Raw genomic sequence first — 23,231 nt, 5'->3', positions numbered from 1 at the left:
GGTATAGTGAGTGGGCCATGATTTAATACCAAAACTTTTGTGGGTTTGATCAGTGAGTCTCCTTCTCAAGATAAAATTCTGATTTTTTTTCTCATATAGCTAACAATAGCCATGTGAAACTGTTAGATACCAGCAGTTTCCTAAGTACTAGTTGCAATTTTAAATGGCTGCTTTGATCTAAGAAGGAAACAACAGGGTCCTCTCATATTCCAGTGGTGCATCAGTCTCCTTTGTGGTTGAGAGATATCTGGGACACTGAATAAAGCAGCAGGCAGCAAAGATGATTCCTGCTTTATCACTCCAAATTGAAATAATCAGCTTAACAGAGGAACCATCAACTGAAAAAAACCCCACTAGCCAAATTTATCTGACTGAGATCTACTCCCTGCCAGTGGGAGTGGAAGAAAAACCTGAAATGTCCTTCCAAACACCACACAGGACCTCTGCTTCCCTTTCTCTAATGGCTACAAAATATACTGATCCATAACAGCTGCTCTGAAGCAACTCATAACTAAAAATAGCACCACCAGGTCTTTCTACTGACAACTACAGCTCTTCAGAACCATTACAAGAGTAAGAGAATCTGAACCTCTCTACCTGCCCATGAATAATTTTATATCTAGTATCTGTGCATTTTTCCTCAAGAGACAGGAACATTCATTTTTTCAGTACTAGAAAGCACTTGGGCCAACTACAACAAAAAGAAAATTAAAAATTGATTTTCTAAAGCTTGGTGAGCAGACACAATAACCAATGGAACACAATGGTGCACAACAACATGGCACCTGTGCCCTGTGGTTCAGCCAGATGGGTTGGAAAAGGGCATCAAATATTCCCCAGCTGCACCCAGCACACCAAAATGACAAAGGATGCCACAAAGGTACCCTAAATTCCTGAACTTAAAAAGGAGTATCACAGCTTGGATTGATCTCACCTGAGCTGGTGGAAGAAGGACATTTCCTGAGGGTGCTTTACTCCTCTCCTTCCACTGACTGAACACAGATCTGAGGGTGATTGGGTGCCACCTCCTTGTCAGCTGCCTATGGCGCAGTGAGTTGGTGTGCACAGGCAGCTGAGCTACAGAGCCAGGTGTTCTCAGCCTGCACAGAGACTTATTTGAATATAATATGCTTTTCTGAAGCTCCTGATGCTCCCACACACCTCAGGTGGGGGTAGGAACAGGGTTCCCATTGTCTCAACTGCAGATGGAGTTCTTCTAAGCTGTCCATACTGAGTCTCATTCAATTCCTCCAGCCCTGGGAAAATCTGCCTGTAAAAATGGGCAAGTGCATATCAAAGGCACTATTTTCACAAACACTGGCCCAGTTACTCCAAGTAGAAGAAAGGAACAATGTCTGGCCTCTCCAGTACAGGTCAGCAATAGTGGAGCAGTGCTGCAATGATCTAAACTGTGGGACTACTCCTGTTTGGTTTAGGGTTTTAGTACCTCATCAATTTTCTTTGTTTTGCAGAACACTAGGCGTGTTCAAAGAGAGGGAAAACACTGATCAAAGAGTAGATAATTCACGTGATAGAAAACAAGCAAGGAAGCATTTCTTCCCTGTAATTTTTTCAGACAACCTAACACACATGCTGCTAACAATCTTACAGATCATTTCTTTCAATACAGAGCCACAACAGAAAATTTTAACAACCATGCCAGTAGCAAGCATAAAAGCCCAGGATTGTTCTATTGCTTTCATGATACATGCATGGAAACTAAACTAGTTCACAGAGGTTCTCTGGGTGGATTTAGAGGCCAAAATAAATAGTTGAGCTCTACAGTCCCTGCCAAGAGCAGAGGGTGTCATGCACTTTGGAGAGCAAGAAGCATCCAAGCTGTGTGTGAGAGTGGGCATGGGCAGGATGACAGATGATGCATTCAATTTAGAATTACCTTCTGTTGGATGTGCACAGCAAACCCAGAAAACATCACCACCAACAAAATAAAATAAAAATCAGAAATGCAGTTCTACTACAATTACTAACAAAAAGGCACTGATGCAAAACAAAAATAAAACATTCTTTACACCGGTTTTGGCAAAATTGACTGCAGAGTAAAATCATGTTGTTTTTCAGTGTTTAGACCGAAATGCCCAAGCTATACTGAGCCTGCCCAAGCTGCTGTCAGGCTCTCACAGCAGCTCTGTCCCCTCTGTCTGTCATCCCATGGAGCAGCCTGTCCCTCTGTCCTGCACAGAGTGGCTGGCTGGCCTCTGCCAGCTCCCCAAAGATGCCACCTGCCTCCCCCTCCACCCCCAGAAACTGGCTTCACTTAAACCACTTCAATACTTCTCCCAGTGCAAAGTCTGCTGTGGTGTTTCATTATACCACATGTTTTAATCATTTGGCTTCACATTATCTGCTCAGAATAGAAACAGAAGAGAAAAACGTTGGCTTTCCTGATAGAATAGCATAATTTTAAATAGCCTGTCCTTGATACCCAGCTTCCTGGGCCATTAGAGCCAGCAAATTCCCAACAGCCACCACTGTGCAATGTCAAGTTAATTGCCTTCACATTTCTGAGAGCACAACCAGCATTTCTGCCATTACAAAACACAGATGATGCCACTGAAAGCCTGTTCTACAATATTCCTTCATGCAGTATTTTTCAATTCAGAAGTTATCTTTCTCTCATAGACATCAAGGAGACAAGACTGTAAGTTCTGGTTTGTGTCCTTACAGTCTATATATTTTATTCCTCTCTCATTTTGATCTTGTCTCTCCTTCAGAAATTTTCTGTCACGCCATAAACAATGAGTTCTGTTTTCAGGTTATAAAATTAGGGCTTAACTGTTAAGCCTTCTTATACCACTACACTATATCAGAAGCCATTGACATCTCTACAGAAAATATAGCTAAGTTTTGTGGAAAAGAAACTCCCCTCCCCAAATCCCCTTTACCCCACTTAAAAATCCAAACCAAACAAAAGAGCCCCCAAAAAAGCAACAACAATCCACAAACAGTGCTATTGGTGGCTAAATAGACTGATTTTAAATAGAAAAAAGTTAGGATATAGGACTGTCTAAATTCATACAGATAACCAAGTAAAACACAAACTATGTTCAATTTCAGTGTATCTGATACTAAGGGAGAATTATTTCCTAGGTTTTTAAGAAATTTTCTATGACCCTTAATTCAAGGACTCTTAACTGCAAAAGAAGAAAAAAAATCCTTATACTAACCTTACTTGATTTTAGGACCCTAATTTGTTCTTCGTAAACTGTGTCTTTATTCTTTTCCAAAAAGCCTTCACATTGATATTCCACCTGAAAGCCAGCATTTTACAAGAAAAAGTATTAGAAGTATTAAATAAGAATAATTTGCATAGAATTCACCAGCTATAACATTCACATTTAAAACATAATTCTTTTCCATACTGAAAATATCAGCTCCCAAGTGCATCTTTGTTAAATATAGATTTTCCTCAGAGTGCTTTCCAGTAAAACACAGAACATTAAAATAGAGAGAGGAATACTGCTATTGCATTAACCAGACATATTTCACTGCTGAGAGATGCTCAGGGCAAGGCAGCATGACTGAATGGTTCCTGTAAGGGTGAAGAATCAAAGTGTGTGCTGAGCATCTCCTCCACTGAACCCACCAGGGCTGCAGAGCTGTCAGAAATCCAGATGCAGCTGAGAACAAAGTATCTCTCATCTCATTAGCTGAGAGGCAGTAAGTACATCTGCCTGCAGATTATTGTGGAAATGGCTCATTTGTGTTCCAAAGGACTCATTTTACCAGAAGCAATAAAATGGCTGAATGTTGTGACAATACATAACAACCCTCTGTCACAGGGCTACAGCATTTCCTGGACCAAAGAACAGCCAGGGTCAGATACAAACCTACCATTTATTTCACTGTCCTAATTGAAGGCTGAAAGAAAACCAAAACTATTGTCAAAAGTCCATTTATCAGCGCTTGCACAGTGACACCGCACCCTGAGCTGCAAAACATTTCAATGAATTCCTAGAGGGAAGAGGACAGAGGATGTCCCCAGGGTTTCTGCACAGCTGGAAGCCCACCCTGAGCACTACCTGGAACACCATCCATGGTGTTCCCGCGGGAGGCAATGCCAGGAGAGGGCAGCAGCATCCCTGCCTTGTCCGGGAGCACAGCTCAGCACACAGCTGACCTGCCAGCTGGGCTTTATTTCTCCTCCCAGATGTCTGTGTACATTCACACAAGCACACAGAAAACATAAAACGCTTAGCACAGACAGCCCGGCAGAGCTTAGAGCTTTGCTCGTACCTGCTTGGAGCTACTTTCTGCTTTCCTTGGCCCTTGCTGCTCACAGACTAGACACAGGAAAGCCTTGCTTTCGATAACAAAATTTAGCCTAATTAACAGATTATGAAATGTTAAATAATTCCTTCTTGTTCTCTCATCCACAAAACAGAACTCATGAATCTAAACAGTTACAGAGATGTGCCTGGTGCTTTCATTAAGGTAACACTAGATGCAAAAAGAATAGGACCCTTCTTCTACATATAAATTCAAGAGCCTGGGAGAAACCTAGTGGAGGCAGATAAAGGCCTCCAACCCCCCATGTCAGCAGTGCAGATCTACTGGTAAGAATCTGAGAGCTTCTTGAAACCTTTTTTGACAAAGCTGACAATATTCTCAGGCAGCTTTTCCATATAACAGGACAACTGTATTAAATGGGATTATGAATTTTTTTGTTTTAACCTGAGGAGTGGCTCAGTTTGAGGAGCACTGGGAGCTGAACGAGGTGCACTGCACTGAGACCCCCCTCAGCCAGCTTCCTAGAAATAGCTGTTCCCTGCACAGCTGAGGCGAGGGTGGGAGCAGCACACACTGCTCCAGCAATAGAAAAGGCTCTGCTAGCCTCTCTCCTCTTTGCACGTTGAGGTGGCAGCAAAAACGGCATTAATTCATTGCTGCTCTTTAGCTGAAAGGAGTGGGGTACAGGATTTCCTTCTTTGGACATTTCTGTTGCATAACTGGAATTGATGCAGTGATGCTGAGAGCTGTAAATGCACTGAGCTTCCATGATTGGAAAAAGGATGGGCAGTGGCTGCAGCATGTGATGGAGTCAGGAGCTCCTGTGTGTCCCTGCACAGCTGCCACTTCACCTTCTCCTCCTCATCAGGTGTTGAGGCAGCAAGAGCCAAGCAGAGCCAGAGATGCCACTGCCCAGTGTCTGCTGTGGCAGCCCCAGGGTGCCCTCCCACACAGCAGCAGGAAAGCAGTACTGCAGAAAAAGTCCTTACCTTGTCAGCAAAGTGCTTGATGATAAAGGCCTTATTTGACATACGTGGTTTTTCAAAGAGAGCACATTTATTCAAATGAGTATTGTAAAGTTTTTGGGCCCAAGAGTCATCTGAGCCTTTTGGCATCTATGGAAAAGAATGCAGAATACACTTAAATAATGTCTTGAGAACATCTCAGTAGCAAAAGCATCTAAGAAGATGGGGGGACAACACTTGATGATTTGCTTTCATATTCCAGCTGCTCAGATTCCCAGTACTGCCAGAAGCAAGGACACAGTAACCAGCTGTGTGCTTCCACAATACTGGGCACGGGCAGCTGCTGGGACACACCTGACACCAGCAATGCCTCCAGTGTCACACACCTGAAGGCAGAGATCCCCAAGGCACGTTACCAGACTGAGCAGAACTCATCCACCTCCATTAGAGATTTCTTGTGATCAATAAGAACCCCAAGCTGGGTTTCCACTGGGGCAGACACACTCTGAGCCATGCCCTGTACATGGCTTGGCATTAAAATAAACCAAGGTAAAAGACAAAGGGTGAAACACTAAGCAAGTGGCAATCTGGGGAAATGCGACAGGACCAAGGACTGCACTTGTTTATCCTCAGGGAAGAGAAAACTGTCCAACACCAGAAACCCAGGAACAGCTACAGATACATGATGGAGGGGAAGGTGTGGGGAGTTCACTACTGAAACCATTTTTTCTCCTCCTGTAATTGCCAGTTCTGTTTGTATGCTCTCCAAACTCTTGCCCCATCAGTGTCAAAATGCCAGCTGGCTGCAGGTGACTTTTCCCTGCAAGGCCCAGAAGCAGGACAGCTGATGACCTCTCCCTCTATGGAAGCCCTTGAACACACACCTTGCACTCCTCATCCAACAGATCCAGAACTCCCATTTTGGCCTCTATGAGGTTGATGCAAGGCTGATTGTCATAGAAATCAATCAAGGTCCATGGTATTTGTTCCTTCATATATTCTTCTTGTTCCAGCTTAAAGACGTGCTGCAGGGCAAAAGGAAAACAGTTTTCTGTGAAATGAAATGCAGAATAAATATATTGAACTCTCAACTGGATTCATTTTGGCACATTAATCCAGGCTGTGAAGTGATACACTAGTTCAACTGAACAAAGTCTTTACAATGTATGAAAAATAAATTAACCTTTTTTCCTGGCCTAAAAACAACAGTCCAAATTAAAGCATCTATCCTTAGATAAAGGATATTCTAAAGGATATTTTCTGCAAATATCCTATCTTTTTACTATATCGTCCCACTATTACTATAAGCTCTTTTCTCTTATAAAAACCAACACAAAACTCAGAAAACCTTAAAGTACTGGAACAGCAACCTATAAAGTGGGATGTGCCATACTTTCATGATTTGGAAATTATGAAAACTGCTCTAATTCAAGTAAAGTTTCACTATAAACACTTTCGTGTTTCCTTGTAAAATAACAGAGCTCCATTTCCTCTTAAATGGCTGCTGATTTTTTTTTCTAACATGACGCACTGCATTAAAATTTACTCTTCAGCAAAAGCTGAAGGAGCATTAGAACTAGAAATCCTTTAAGGAAAATTCTGTGACAGATTTATCTGGTACGAAGATCAGTAACCATGTAGTTGTATATTTATTGAAAAAATATTATCACAAACAACCTGCACAGCTTTAATGAAATGTGCATAAGAGATGAATTAAAACTTCAGGAAAAAAAACAGAATAAGACATTAAACAGGCAAACTGTGGTCTTCATAGAACAAGCACTTTGAAAAACCAAAAAGACTGCTGACTCCAGTTATTTTTGATGGTGTTTCATCCCCCACCTACATGTTTCTGCACACTTAATGCTGCTGTGGCAGGTGAAGATGTGCTGGGAGTGGCCCAAGCAGCACGGGCAGGGTCTGGGGGTGCCACAACACCTGAACTGGGTACCAGCCCCAGCTGCCCTGAGCTCAGTGCACAGCCCACAGACACCTCACAGCTCCCCAGCACACGTCTGCCAGGCAGCAGAACACTACCCTGACAGAGCTGTTTATCCCTTTATCCCATTAGCTTAACGCCATCCTCCCCAGCACTGCGCTCCTGAACCGCGCCCGTGGGAGCCATTCCCACCCTGCACCTGGCAGCAAAGCCCTGCCAGCATTCTACTGGCAAGTCATATCCAACCCAAGATCTGAAAGGAAACAGAAACTCGTTTTTTCACTGTGAAGGAACCAGCAATTAGGTGGTGAAAAATGCCATCAGACCTGGTTGTCCCTGTGGGCGGTGGGCACCAGGCAGGGCAGGGTGGTCGGGCAGTTCCCAAATGGCCTCTCCTCAGCCAGGCTCAGGCTGCTCCAGGCAGCACATGAAGGTTTGCTGGCCGCCAGCCACAAGGTTTGAATTCAAAGCAGCCTCCCCCTGTGTGCCTGCATGGCAGCCCAACAGGTTCATGTTCACCACCACTGGGTTTGGTAGCTTGGCAGGACACCAACTACAGCCCTGTCACCCCCTCCTTCATGAGGCTGGTGCTTACAGCAATGGCACCAGAGGGAAGGGAACAGGGGCACAGTTATCTTCACTGAAGAAGAGAACCATGACAGCTCTTACAGCAACTAGATTTTGCTGTAAGCTGAGAAAACTCCAATTCACCCTGTGCCTGGCAGTTACGACATCCCACTCACGGAGCTGAAGCCAGCCATGGCACTACCCACATGGAAAGGGCATGCCAGGGCTGGAAAGCCCAGCTGTGCTCCAGCACCCTGACACACTGGGATGAACCTTGGCACAGGGGATCTGGTCCTGCGAGCACACACTGCCACAGAGGGAGGATCATAACGAGAGCTCTGAGCTACCCCGGTGCTGTGGCAGAGCCTAGCAACAGACCTGGCAGAAATAACTTGCCTCATCATGATGCAGGTAAGATATGTAATTGCAAACGTCACTGAGGCTGAGGAGAGGATCGTGATCTCTCCGGAGGAGGGGGAAGAGCCGCCTCCTGCCACACGTCATTCATCACCTTCAGCATGCAGCCAAAAAGCCTCAAAAAGTAACAGCGGGGAGGAAGCGCAGGCGGCGAAGCTCCAGCAGCGGAGCCGCGCTCTCCTCTGCCCATCCAGGGCCCTCGGGGGTTATGGACACACCTCTGACTCCAACTTCATCCACACAGTGCTCCCACTGACAGGCAATCTCAGGGTCCTAATTGCCAAGCACTGCTTCTGCCTTATAATTGTGACTGTGATCAGAATTTCAAATAGTCCCAGAGCAGCAGTTAGTCATAAAATCTATTTCTAGGCGATAGTCGATCTTTCCCCATCCCTCAAAGCCCACGGCCAGGACAACTGCTTAATAGACTGAAGGAATTCATCCTAACCACTGGGGAGCCAATTAGCAGAATGGACTTGGATGAGGGGAAAGGGAAGAGGAAATGCCAGTCACTTCCTACTTACCATATTGAACTGCTGCTGCAGTTTTTCATTGGCATAGTTGATACAGAACTGTTCAAAGCTGTTGATTTCAAATGTTTCAAACCTGAAATATGCATATACTCAAAATTACTACTGTACTAAAAAAAAAAAAAAGAAAGGATACAATCACCCCAAAATTTTAAATTGCCTCCCTCCAGTTAAATTCATTTAATTATTTCAGGCACAAATAAAAGACATAGGGAAATTGCACTACATAGGCACTTTACTGATGCTCCCTCTCTATGCAGGGATGAGGAAGTTAGGGAAAGGACTGATGTTCCTGGAGAGCATATTAGTTATCTTTGTAAGTGCCACCTTGGAGAAACCTGACATGAAAATTGCCTTGTAACTTTCCAAAATGCAACAGATAAATAAACTACCAACAGCAAAAAATCTGAAATCCTACTATAAATGCTGAAGTCATGACAAAGATCTTAGTGTGTCAAAACCAAACACCTACTTCCTTCAGCTGGAATAAGCAGCTGCTAAGGTTTGGGAGTTTTTGTGTAACCCATGCAGTGCTAGATGATAAAGACAAGGTTGCTTTGCAGTCAGATACTTATGTAAGAGCGTCACATCTCTGACAAAAACTCACCCATAGATGTCCAACACCCCGATGAAAGAATGCTGTTTGACAGTGGCATGAAGGGCTTTGTTCACATGATCTACAATCCAGTTGAAGAGGTTAGCATAGATATGTTTGGCAAGTGCATCTCTGGCGTTGATGGCGTGAAGTTTGGAAATTGGCTTGATGTAAGTTTCAGTGGCAGTGGCGAGCTTCCTATGGCAAAGCCAGTGGGCCATCTCCTCATACTCCACACCCATGAGGTCACAGAAGATGGTGAGGGGCTCATGCTTGGGCTAACAAAAACAGGCTCTTTAGAATATATTGATAACAGTATTACCCACAGCAAACATACAATCATGCCAACAGAACTGCCTGCCTGCAGTGATCCCACAACAAGCAGCAACAGCAGCTTCCTCAGCTCTTCCTCCTTCAAAATGCAGCAATTTCCCTACCCACTTAGCACAATCACATTGCTGAAGTGAATTAGTGAATAATCTTCCTGAAAGGCATTTATTGTACTATACGTGTTCACCAAAAGGCTTCACACACAGGGAACCTGTCACCTTCAGAAAAATTAATCATCTGGCTTCTCTGGAGGACTTGCATTTTGAATTCTTACACCTGTGTCAGGCCAAATGGACAGAGCTCCTGAGAGGGGCTCTTGACTGCTCACACACAGCTGTGGCAGGGAGTGATGGGCAAGGAGGCAACACAGCCTGAGCCAAGAAACAAGCATGGAAGGGCTCCAGTGCTCTGGTCTCTACTTAAAGTGTTTTCTCAGTGATTTCTGGAGACAAACACTAAGAGATTGCAGCACACTAATGATGCTCTCTAGCTCTCAAATTGCACTGTACAAGAGAAAAAAAGCTTTGTTTATAACTGGGTAAAATCAACCAGCAAGGCTTGCATGTTGAGATGGGTACATAAGGCTTCTGCACAAAGATCAGTGCAGTGCATCTACCACTCAACAAGATCCCACACTTAGTGACTAACATGCAAACTGATCACTCTAAATAGAGGAGGACAGACAGGTCTTTCCTCCTCAGGAGCTCTCCTAACAGCACTTCCTCATCACACTCCTGCTGCACCTGGTGGCTCAGCAGCACACTGACAAGCACTGTCTTGACAAGGACAGATGGCACAGGACTGTCACCACATGTCCTACAGCTTCAGGGTACATCAGCTTTAAATATTTCCACATCCTTGTGACTTCTCTGGGGCTTTTTCTAGTTCTTACAGCATACAGGCCCCATGCAGCTACACCTCTAAAATCTACTTAACTGAGCATGTTTTACTGGCTTGGAAGACAACAATAAAGTAATAATACTTATGAACACTGCACAAAAGAGTGTCACATTAGGGTTGCTCCAGCTGACATTAAACAAACTGATTTATTGCCACAGCAGCACAGGGAGCCCTTTGCTGAGCATTCTGCAGCACCACTGCTCCATCACAGCAGAGCAGTGTGCATGGCCAGGGCTCTGGGGTGACATGGCACTGCCAGAGAACAGGCAATGGTGCTCCTGAGCACACATCCACCACGGCCTGCCAGGTGTTGTCAGGCCAGGACAGGGTCACAGAGGAACCTGCAGCTTTTTACCAGCTCAGCCAGTGGGATTCCTGCACTGGAGATGCTCATCACAACACAGGCAAGCTCCTCATGTCCTGGGGCTCATCAGCTTTCTACCTGTTATCATCAAATGAGCTTTCTTTGTAGTGAAAACCTTTATAAGCCCCCAAGGAGCCAGATTACTGCTGTGGTTTCAAAGCAGTTGTTAGACCCACGTGCAGGTGGTGTCAGGGCAGGAACACCAAACACCTCTGGCCCCACGAAGGACCTGCTGCCTCAGCTCCAGAAACTGCCACTGCAGATTCCTGAGAAAGGGACTGATAGTGAGAAAAGAAAAAAAACTCTGCAAGTGTTGCTGCTATTGCAAAAGAGAGAAAGTTGACAGCTGGGCAGGCCAGCAGTAGACATTCAAAGAGAGGCAGAAGGAGAAACTGGTCACTCTGAATCCAAAGAATAGACCAGCCAGAACTGTTTTGTTTCTCATCTCCAGAATATGGGTAAAAACCCTGGGCCCTCACCAATGAGAAGGGTTTTTCAGATGAGACTATTCAGTCCTTCAGTTACTGATCTCCAAAGCAAAAAAGAACTGATAAAACCATGACACTTGGTTGAGTCACAAATCATATCTGTATATCCTATGCTCATGTCTAAGCATCCCGGAGGCATTTATTTTGCAATTATTTAGGGCATTCTGGCACTTCATACCAAAAAAAAACCCATCTGGCAAAGCATTTACTGTGTGCAGGAAAGATATTCATGCAGGAATATAAAGATCTAGACAGCTGCTCAGGACTTCAAAGCTAGCCTGCCTACTAGACTTTTCTAGGACAGATCAATTACAGCTATAATTGTATACCAATGTTATAATACAGAGAGCACTGTCTAAAGCCTCTGAACTGAGAAGAGTTGAACCTATCTGCAAAAAACTGTGAAAATGTTAACAAATTAGAAATAAACCCATTTCCATTTCACTCTTTTTCAGAAGAGGTCCCTCCAAACAAGCAGAAGGCAGACCTGTCAGAGTTCAAACCTTCAGCTCATCTGCTACTTACAGGAACAGTGCAGCTGTCAGAATCCCGAGATGCAAACTCCACGTTACCCAAGTGAAGGATGCCAGCAAGGATCCGAAAAATTCCCATCTGGTAGGAATCACTAATCCCTGGAAAAGGATGAATAAAATGTTTTGAATGGAGAGAGCTGCAGTTGATGAAAAATTTGTTAAGGAGAGAAGAACAGTGACTGCTGTGTGTGACTTTGACATTTGACAGCACTAATTGGCTCCACTTCTATCAAAAACGTTTTACAACCAGATGAGACAAAAATCCATTAAAATGAATCATTTAATTTGCTGTTTCAAAGTGCTTTGTCAGTGACCTCCAGCACTGTATATGTTACACCAAGGGAATCTACCATTTATGTTCACATAATGTGCCCTCCTCTTAGATTTATAATTCTACTGCAATTTAAATATCTTTTCCATGCAATACAAGTATCTCAGTCCCAAAGTTTATCAAACTAAACTATCTCCTGGTTTTAAACACAACAGAGTATGAAAATAATACACACAAATAATATAGAAAACACTTGTTAGTGTAACAGATTTAGGATATGACTGTGATTTACCAATTACCTAGCAAAGTGCAGGCCTGCCTGGTGTTCACCATTTCCTTAGCATCATCAACACCATCAATCACAGGGCTTCCACCTTGCTTCGTATAGTGAAAGTAATTTGCATTCCCTGTAATAATAAAAAATACATATTTTACACACATTGATGCAGAAATTCACAGCACATCTGTAAAGCTGCGTCACGATGAAGTTGCTCTTGGCAGAATCCATGATCTGACATATGTACATTTTCACCTTCTGGCTTGTAAGACCCACTTATTCTAAAGAGCATTTTTTTCAAGATTTAACTGTGCAAGTAAGGATTCTTTAAGCTACCTGGTTCCCACAGTAGGTCCTCAAGCATTTTCTCTACCTAACCTTGGTTCAGACTTGCATTATTGTGGAATAATCACTTTGGAAGCAGTTGCTCTCCAAGCCTGAGCCAACCACCTACAGAGTAGCCACAGAGTTGAGAGCAGCAGCACTTCAGAATTATGTGACAGATATTACTATGCTATTACTACATCAGGATATTACATTTTGCCCATTTTCTTCTCTTTTCTAATTGATGGCCTGGCTCAGACTTATGAATATCTGAGCTCTATTCAGGCTCAGAAGTCGAGTGGAGAAGAGAGAGTTTCATACTGCCCTGGGGACAGCACTGGGCTCCACTGGGAGACCTGCAGCTCTCCTGGGTAAATTCCTGCGGTTTCACTGGCCATGCTTCCAGCTGCACTAACAGACTCCTTTTCTCCTGATCTGCTAAGGTTCCAAGAATGCTGAAAGAGGAGTCTGCTAAATGGCTTCTTCAGTTATAATTACATCAGTTCCTTTCTTTCCTGTGTTAGCAGATGTGAATCCTAAATGTGCCAGGGTGGTGCAGAAGAGCAGAGAAACACTCTAAAACCAGAACAGTATTTCAGAAACCAGCACAGGCTGTGCAGCTTTCCTACCATGATTTTGACTTATAAAAATACACTCAAGCACTGCAATTTATACTGAGCTTTTAAAATGATGACTTGATTGTCTGTCTAAGGTCATCATCATGCTTTTCTTTTACAAAGCACCAACTCCTGTCAAATGAGAAATCTTTATTCTATCAACATTTTAATTTGATAAAAGAAAAGATTTTGATCACCAGGTTAGCAGAGAATGTAAAGTAATTGTTGCTAACAGCCCAAGTAAAAGTAGGCAGATGCAAAATAAGCTTTTCAGACACTTATACCAGAAAGGGTAAAATTCTCTAGTGGCTGGAACAACGGAAAAAAGGTTTTAAAGAACTAAGAGAAAATAATTTCACCCTCCAGGACATAGTAAGTCCTATTGATTGCAACTGCAGTGTATCAGAGTCTGCTGAATAAACAAATCTTTGTTTTATCAGAAAACCACAATGTCCAAGGTCTATCATTTTAGTTATTCTCAATACACTTTAGTACTTAAAGGTTTAAAAATTTAGTATTTAAAAGCCATCAATTCTTCTGTTGGTTCTTTGGCTCAAAAAGCTCAGAGATGCTGCTGTCCCTACAGTCACACAACACAGTGAATGTCATACCTAATCGTAGAGTTTTAAACTCGGGCAATGCTGCAGAGGCACAAAGCTGGTAAAAGATGTGGTAATTTCTCTCCTCTTCTGCCTTTAAAAAGAAAGGAATTTGTTATTTTTCACCACTTAACAAGTGGCAGAAACAACCACAAGCAGAAATGAATTACTATGTATAATGCTTTCTCTAGCAATACATTAAGAGCAGAGAAACCACATGGAAAAAAGGAAGATAAATCAGCATCTCTCTCTTCCTTCTTGGTTAATTTAATCCATTTTCAACAGCAAGAAGCATGCAGACATTTTCATTTTAAAAAAAGTATGGTTTCACTTTTCAGAACTGTAGATTACTATTAATTATAGATCAGGATTCTGTAGGTGAGTGAAATGATCATACTCAGAAGTTTTTCATTTTCCAAAAATAACTAACAGTATTTGCCTCAGCATTTATAGTAATCTGGTAAAAGGAGTGTCTTCCTTGCCAAGGCAAAGCTTGAATTTTAAAATAAAGGACAAACACAGCTCAGAAGGTGATGACTCATGACCAACACCATAATTCTGAACTTAAGCACTCTAAATTCCATACCTTCAAACCAAAAAGAAATGAAAAATACTCTCTTCCAGCTACACCATGTGCTATAACTGTCTCTTACTTCTAAAATATACAGCAGCTCTTCATGCAACATTCCCACATGGTACAAACCATAATTATTATTTTTATATCTTTAGGCAGCCAGTCAAGGACAAGCCCATTTTTACTGAGCTCTAGACTGTAAGGCAGACAAAGATGGAGAGGAAGTGTGGGACACTGGATTGGTTCAAGTATGGCATAAAAATGAAGAGATGACATCAGATTTACCTGAAACACCACTCTTGACTTCTCCAAGAGGTAAGTTCTCATGTTAGCACCAATGATTCGATACCTCTTATCAAAACCAATTTCAATGTATTTGCCAAAGCGACTGCTGTTGTCATTCCTGGTGGTTTTGGCATTTCCAATAGACTGGAAAAAGGGAATATTGTAAAGGTTAAACAGCTTGTAGAAATTATCACATCTATTTAATCAGCTACATGGCTCATAAACAACAACATTAAACGTGTCCTGGTTTAAAAATAGTAAAAAATCTAATGAAGAGGAGTCTCTGCCTGGTCAACAAGTTACATCAAAATACAGTTAATTTTTTAACATTAATGCAAGACTGGGAGCTGATATTCCTAGCAATTCACTTCCACATGGTCTAATTCTACAGCTAAAAATCCTTTATTGTTCTTTGAAGTCATTCAAAAGGAAATAAAGAGTCTAAGAGAAAGCTCACATACACATAGATTTCTTTCAAAGACTTAGGAAAACTGTAAGAATTATTTCACCTGGATATATTTATATGTGTAGGTGTACACATACATCTATAGTACTTGCAACTTTTGAAATTCTACCTATTATAAACCCACAGCCCACTCTGTTCTGCCTGATCATTACTATTACTCCCTAATCACCACATTTCCAAACTATTTCTGCAAATATAATATTTAAAAATATTTACTGTGTGGCTAAGCCTAATCTAAAAAGTAATATGAACTGACTGATGTCATGTGAAACTGAACCTCTTCCACAGCAGCCTGGTTACTGCCCCAGAGACAGCCCTGGATGCTGAACTTTCTCAGATTAATTCAATACAGCTCCACACAGCAAACCATACCTTGTGCATTTCCTCTGTATTACATGTCCTGGGATGCCCAGGGCAAACAATGACTGTGGATCCTACATGGTGCAATTCTGCCTTACCTCCTCAGCATTAGGGTTCACAACAACAGGTACCAGCTGGACACATCAGAATCAAGGCATGCAAATCACAGCACACTGAACTCCAAACAAAAGCATTTTCTCTTCTCAATCAGACCATGTTTTAGACATCATACAGCAACTCACCTTCTAAAACATTCCTAAAGGTATCTCTGTATCAAAAGGAATGGCATTTGGAATATCTGAGATGCAGCACATTGCCCCTCATCACTGTGTGTGTCACTAAGCCCTAAGTGCACCACTGCATCTGTGCCCAAATTTCCCAGTCCATACAGCCATCCACTGGAACTCTGAACTGAAATAAACTTGAGAAAAACAAATGAGAGCAAGCAGCACTGCTGAGTATCCCAAATCTGCAAGCAGTGAATGGGTCAGTGCCAGCTGGTCCAGCCTGGCAAGTGAGATTAGACGGCCAGAAACCCACGAGAGCAGCAGCAGCACGTACAGCCAACAGCAGACGTCAAAGTGGGCATCAATGGACAGCTGCTGCAAAGGATCTAGGAACAAACTGCACCTCTGCACTTCTAAGAAACACCACATTCATTCAAACTGAATGTACTCTAACTGCACTCTTGCAGTTTTTTGAAAGAAGAAAATGATTGCTAGTGTGATATACTTTGTTGTTGGTGGTAGCAATACAATGCTATGATATTTCAGAAACCAATTATTCCTTTGAAAGGTATTACTGATAAAAACAGAAAATCTTTGGGATTATCAGACTGCTTGCCTGAATACATACAAAGCAGTAGTATTTGCATAGCTATAGAGGGTAACAAAGAATGAGAGGCAGGAAATGACATACAAACATGTTTTAAGACTTACTGATTTCCACATTTGCAATAGGAAAACTGTATATAGTTATTGACTACAAAAGTAGTCATTTAAATAGCTGCCAAAAATGTACAACTACCTCTTGACATTACTGAGTATTTAGTAGGCTAAAATAATGTGATGGTAGCTCATAAAACACCGATGTTTAGGTTGTCCAAACAGAAATTTAAAAATTAAATTACCTTCTACTCCTAAGATTTTACAGTCAGCTCAGCAAATGAGGAGTTTCCAGTTTCTAAAATGAAGTACTCATTTTCTTCCTCAAATATATGGGTTAATTTGTGTTTCTACTGATTAATCAACTGAAGAATTCAAAACATTAATTATGCTATCATAAGAGTCTGTCTCAACATCAGATTTTACAACACTCAATCTAAAGGTAATTTAAAGTTCAAGTGTTGGAAGTTAAAAAGATAACTTATGTCCAATTATAAAAATCTTTAAGGCAACTGAAATATGTATTTAGATATACCCACATTCACAAAATTGTTGTCCCTAGAAAATAAAAATAAAGCACCACCACTGATTTTTAGTGAATGAAAAAAGGTATAGATGGGAAGCTCTTTTGGTCCTCAATTGAAACCTCCTTGCTTTTGGAAATTAAATCATAATTAGTGGTGAGCTGATGGTCATTGACTGGGAGGAGGGGCCCAAGGACTGAGAGTAGGATGTTTGCTTTATGCTTCGAGATAAACAGAAGAAGTGATGCAGGGAAAGCTGCAGAGTTTGTGTTTCAAACACCCAGCCCCAGCCTGTCCTGAGAGGCTCTCGGCAGGGCTGTCAGTGGCAGGCTGAGGCCACTGTCCTGCTGCCAGGGCAGGGCAGGAGGCTCAGCACCGCTCCCATCACACAGGGATCAGGATGGGATGTGGCACCTCCTGCAAGCACTGCAGCACTGCCAGGTGTCCCCTGGGGCTCAGCCTGCACCCTGCCACTGCTCCCCAGGGCAGCTGCAGCTCCTGGGCCTCCTCCCATGGCTGGACATTTGGATGAGCCACTGCCCAACACAGCACAGCTTGTTTCACCCCACAGAAGGAATTTCCAAACAGTACACAGCACCACAAACCAGGCACAATTACCTTGTGACAGACACACACAACTGTGATGGGGCAGCTATAGTTTGGGTATCATGAACTCCTCATGCCAGGAGGAAAGGAGGAATAAAACACAGTTCATTTTTTAAAATACCTGAGGAAAAAAACAATGGCAGCATTTTGCATTTCACATTTCACTGCATGCACTCTATTTACTCATGATCTTTCACTCTGCAGAGAGATGTCCAACATCCACCAAGGCATCAGTACGTGTGTGCCTATGGACAGAGTTACTTCCCTCCAGAAATTCCCCCAAGACTTTCTCTCTGATGAATCATTTCTTAACATAGTTCCTTAAATTCAGCCACAACTTGAATCTACATATGTAGGCAAAGACATGAGAAACAATTCAGATAAGTCTAAGAAATCTTTTCTGCTTGGCTGTGACATCAGAATTAGTGTCTCCTGAGCTTCTCAGAGAACAGAGACCCTGAAGCAGGAGGAATTGTACACGTCCTCTCAAAGTCTATTGCCAGCACCTGCTCCACAGCCTTGGGACTTGACTACAGTTGGTTACAACAATTTCCAGAACTGAAACATGAGTCTGAGCTAATTACAGCAATATTATGTCTTCTGATATGTTTTTTTCCTCTGAATGAAATGGTGTGCATCCCATGCACCTTTGTTTCCTCAGTCTCTCTTTTCTGATTTTATTTCCTAAAATTTAATATTTGCTTTACTTCCTTTCAGAGTACAATCTACTGTGTGATGTACACATTTGGTGGGTAAGACCAACAGTTTTACCCTCTTTGGATACACACAAAACCAGTCTTCTCCAATTGCATTTGGCCAGCAGTCTGGAAACTACCAGTTAGAAAGCTGAAGAGACTTAAAGACACTTTAAGAGACTTAAAGCAGTAGTCACATTAAAATTACTTTATGTGAAATACATTAATATTGAAACATTACCTCCCATCTTTTCTCAGTCTCTCATAAATGATGCCTAAAGCAACTCCTTGTAAATGGATTAAACACAAAATCTTAATGTATATTTATAAATGTTTTTAGGAAGTATGGATTGCTCCCTCTGTTGAATGTTTGTCCCAGCAATGACTGCAGCTGGAGGGTGAGGTTTGGTGCAGCAGCTCTCTTACCTCCATGATGGGGTTGGAGGCCAAGACCTTCTCCTCCACGTTGGCTTCACTGGCTGACCCACTGACCGTGGCAAAGTACCTCATGGCATACTTAGCAGAGACAGTCTTCCCAGCTCCAGACTCCCCACTGACAATGATGGACTGGTTCCTCTCATCTCTGAAACACAAACATGTGAATTCCCAGCTGTTCTGACACTTCTTTTCTGTGTCCCCAGCCTGGCAGCCACCCCTCCACCCTGAGTGTCAGCAGCTCAGCACAAGGTGAGGGCAGGTGGCAGACAGGAGGCACTCAGCTGCCTGGCTGGACTCCTGCCAGCAGGATGCTCCTCCAGGATGGGTGTGCTGGGGCAGGCCTGTGGCAGAGCTGCTTAGAGAACCTGGTGCAGCAAAGCATCTGCTACCGCTATTCACTGCATGCTTCTGCAGCTGCTTCCACCCAGAGTCTGTGGGACAGGGCTCCACCAAATTGTCAGTGGTCATTGGTAAAGATCAGGAATGCCATCTTAGAGGGAGAAATCAACAGCAGAGTCAGCCACAGAAACCTTTCATCACTCTGCTCTAATCACCAGCTTATCCCAGAATTGTTCTGAATCTGAAAAATTCAAGCATGGCTGTTCAGGACAGAGGTAGCAGCTCCGGAGTGAAGACAGTCTCTCTGTTGTGGAAAAAATTCTTCTCTTGTAAAAAAGAATAATTTCCATTTGGTCCTAAAACAATTTTCTCTCAACTCACAGAGAATTCTGTGTATAAAGCCAAGTATACGAGTAAACAACACACTGCAAAATAACGCAGAAATTAACATTGCCTATGAGTTGGGTAAGCTTAATCCTATTTTATATACTAATGTAAAAAAAAGCAAAAGGAGGAATAAAACTTTTCCCCAAAGCTTTGCAGAGCTGGGTCTGGAACACGGAGAGCATAGCCAAGGTACAAACCAGGCTGTCCTTACAGCACAGGAGCTGTGAATGACATTTCAGGCACCTCCATGTTCAGGCAGCACAGTGACAGTCTGCAGGGCCTGCCAGTGGCCTCAGGAGCTGCTGTGCAGGGAAGTCAAAGACATATGCATGGAAAAGCTTCCTATGGTTTCTGTAGCCTAAAGGCCTGGCAGAAGATCTGGATTCTGTTTCTGGGATGATAGAAAAACCCCTGCTGATGAAATAATGAAGCTATTTTTCAAACACGTATAAATTATATGAGTTCCTTCTCTGTCTTTGGCCTGTCCACCTTAGCCAAAAGCTGGTTTTGTCTCACGTTGATGTTATGTGTCATGCTTAGGAGCACATTGGTATCCCAACATAGAACCAGCCCCAGATGGACAGGATGTTCCTCAGCATGGCCTCTGTGGCCCCAGAGGCAAGAGCTCCTCCTCCTCCCTTCCTCTCTCCCAGGATGATGTCAATGCCTGTGATAACCCCAGAGGTACCTCAGACACCCCGGGTGCCTGGCCAGGCATTCCCACCTGGCAGGAGAACAGTGACCAGCTCTGTCCCCCACCCTGCGGTTGAGCACCATTCTCATCACATCCAGTTGGTCTTGCCCTGGTTTGCTGAGGTCTCTGATGGAGCTGCTGTTCTCCCCGGGCAGGGCTGGTTCTGTGGGCAGCAGCACTAACATCACCCACACCAGCTGACCTCTGCTGTCAAAGCAAGCCAGTTTAAGTCCCACAGATATTGGGGCACTATAAACCGGACAAGTTCCCACAGTAACTACTGAGTTAGGCCCAGTTAATCACCTGTGGGCACAGGCTCTGGGTAACAATTAATTACAGACTCTGCTGCAAATCTCAAGGTCTCATTCTGCAAGAACAATGCCAAGCCCTCAGGTAAGAGCACAGCTCCAGCACCACTTTGTGCTGCTCAAAGCCACAGGCTGAAGGAGCCTCTGTCACCCATCCCTGGGAGAGCCAAGGCAATATCTGTCTAACAAATTAAAGTACCAGTTGAGGCAGATATTCCACATTTTGGTAAAAAGAATTTACTTGGAATGGCTGAACGCTCCTTTAAATTTAATAGCAAAGTGTTAAGAAGATCAAAGCAACCTAATTTTATGTTCTCAACTTCCATGTAACACATGCAATAGGTGTGAATGACTGCAGCACAGCTCTCACATTCAGGCACACCAAGCTGTCAGTCAGGGGAAGGCAGAAGAGTTCAGCTGATAACCCAGGCTGTGCAGTGCAGGTCTCACAGACCCACTGCCAGATGCCAGCCTTGGCCACAGGGATCATCCCTCCCTCTGATGAGACCTCATGTGACAGTGGCCATCAAGCCTCTCTGCAGGATCTGCAGGGAGGTCTGTGTGCCTGGGATGGTTTGCAGTAAAAATAAAGATTTCCAGATGAAAAATGAAGAAGAAACACTCTCATTTCTTTGCCATTCCCCCTCGCAGAGTTCACTCATGGTAGACAGAGGTGTGTGGGAGAGAGCCTGCAGGAGTTTTATGGATCCCCCTGCTCAAGTAGAGCAGCAGCAGGATGCAGGAGAAACACAAGTAAATGCCTAAAAATGCACGTCTAAATGGGACAACTGGTAACAAACAATTTTCCTCTCCCACAGACAGTTCCTGCAGTGAGTCAAAACCAACCACTTCTTCACAGGATTGGTACCATTCTCTCTTTTTTCCTCCTGTGCTCTTGGAAATAGAAAAAAGAAAACCCCATGCCATTTGAAAACATGAGATTTCTGGTCTGATTGCAGGGACTGCCTAACACAGGAGATAGGCAACAACATAACAAGCTTGTCATTTGTAGATCACCAGCTGTTTCATGTATTAAATATCATTAAACACATGAAGACTGAGGAAGCTCTATGAAATGGATCCTCTGATGGTTAAGGCTTTTTAGTTCCCAAAGTACAAAAAGCTTTCAGAAAACCAAGTAATGCAAACTTACTCAGACTTCTGACAAAACAGACTTCTGACAAAACTGTCAATAAAAACCAAGCTGTTTTGCCAAGAAAAGACATGGAAATAAAGGTGTCTCATTCTGTCACATTGCTGAAGGACACGTGTGGGAACATGGAAAACACACACTGGTTTTGCAGTCTTTAGTCTTTTATCAGGTGTTCCACTTTTACAAAGACAGTAATGAAAAAATGAGTTTGAAATAATTTCTCCTTAACAATACTGTTGCTAATTAGCCAGAGTTTCTTTCCCCCATGTCACAAGATACAAAGACTACTCCTTTTCACACACTCATGTGCCAGGAATAAGGGATCCATTATTTCATTCCTAAGTACACACACACATCCACATTGCACACACTGGCCTAGAGAGAGAGGGTTTGCTCTGTGTGAGCTGCAAGCATTGCTGCTGTCCCTTCTGCAGGGACTTTGTGTGTCTGCAGCAGCCACCCTGCAAACAAAGGCTCCCTCAGTGTCTGCAGCACTCCATCCACGCTCAGGGCTGCTCTTGTCTCCCCCAGTACATTAATCCATTGTTCTGCTTTAACACACTGCAGTGCCCATCCTCTAGCATATTATCACTGTGCTTCTTGCCAGAGAGCAAGGAAAACACAACAACACGCCCCAGATCACAGTGGGCACGGGCAGGGGAAAGGGCAGAGTCAGCGCCCAAACAGCAGCAGGGGACAGGCTCTGAGTGCCACAGCCCAGGCAGGGCTTGGCTTATGGACACCCTGCCACACTCAGTCCTGGAGGAGGTGAGTGGTCCTGCCAGGCAGCTGTGCCAGCTCAGCACAAAGCTCTTTGACAGCATAAAACTTTAAAGAAAAAAAACCCACCACATTTAAAAGGAAAGTAACAAGTAAACCACCATCAAAGCCCCTTGGATGGTGTATGAAATGTAGTGAGAATTTTTTTTTTTATGATTTGGTATAAGCAGGTATAGCCTCTGTTCATGTCAAATGAAATTTTCATAATCAGGCTGTGCTAAAAACAAAATTTAAAAGACCAAAACAAAGGAGAAAATCCCCAGAAAACAAAAGTGACACCACTCAAGTTCTTTCTCAGATATATACTACACCTTTAGAGTTATTTTTAGTTAAATCATTAGCCCCTGACCTTTGACCTGACATTTTGAGTACTTAACATGTCACCAGTCAGGAAAAAAAAAGCTATAATTATAATTTTCAGCCAATGAAACAAGTAAGTAGGGCAACAGCTTTATGTGTGACACCTCTTTGCAGCCGCCACTTTTTATGCAATACTTCATCTTCCTGCAATTTTTTCTCTGCTTAAAACACGTAAATAGATGATTTTAAAATTAAGATTACTTCTGAATGGAGGGAACATTTTAAATTATGCTTTTGCAAACAGAAATGAGGAAAAGCAATCTGGGAGATGAGAGGTGGAGGAGCCCTCTTTCCCCAAAGGCAGACAGCAATCAGATCCTAGCACACAGAACTACATCACTGTGATGCAATATTAAGCCAAATTATCTTGAAAAGATAAGACTGAAACAGTTTGACTGGGAGCAATTTACCACT

General features: G+C 43.0%; 1 protein-coding gene across 3 annotated transcripts in view; it reads right to left on the bottom strand.

The window, feature by feature from the left end:
- MYO5A (myosin VA) overlaps positions 1 to 23,231 on the bottom strand; it is a 98,674-nt gene that overhangs the window by 37,195 nt on the left and 38,248 nt on the right. For all 3 annotated transcript variants that reach the window (XM_064388427.1, XM_064388425.1, XM_064388426.1), the window contains exons 5-14: positions 18,785 to 18,941; positions 14,824 to 14,967; positions 13,977 to 14,058; positions 12,447 to 12,554; positions 11,869 to 11,975; positions 9,274 to 9,539; positions 8,661 to 8,742; positions 6,098 to 6,238; positions 5,238 to 5,363; positions 3,186 to 3,269 (exon numbers count right to left, since the gene is read on the bottom strand). In XM_064388427.1, the coding sequence (XP_064244497.1) occupies positions 3,186 to 3,269; positions 5,238 to 5,363; positions 6,098 to 6,238; positions 8,661 to 8,742; positions 9,274 to 9,539; positions 11,869 to 11,975; positions 12,447 to 12,554; positions 13,977 to 14,058; positions 14,824 to 14,967; positions 18,785 to 18,941 (1,297 nt within the window). The remainder of the gene's footprint in view (positions 1 to 3,185; positions 3,270 to 5,237; positions 5,364 to 6,097; positions 6,239 to 8,660; positions 8,743 to 9,273; positions 9,540 to 11,868; positions 11,976 to 12,446; positions 12,555 to 13,976; positions 14,059 to 14,823; positions 14,968 to 18,784; positions 18,942 to 23,231) is intronic.

The sequence above is a fragment of the Passer domesticus genome, chromosome 14 (assembly GCF_036417665.1).
Source record: "Passer domesticus isolate bPasDom1 chromosome 14, bPasDom1.hap1, whole genome shotgun sequence".
Classification (NCBI taxonomy): domain Eukaryota; kingdom Metazoa; phylum Chordata; class Aves; order Passeriformes; family Passeridae; genus Passer; species Passer domesticus.
This window is presented reverse-complemented; position numbering and strand designations above follow the sequence as displayed.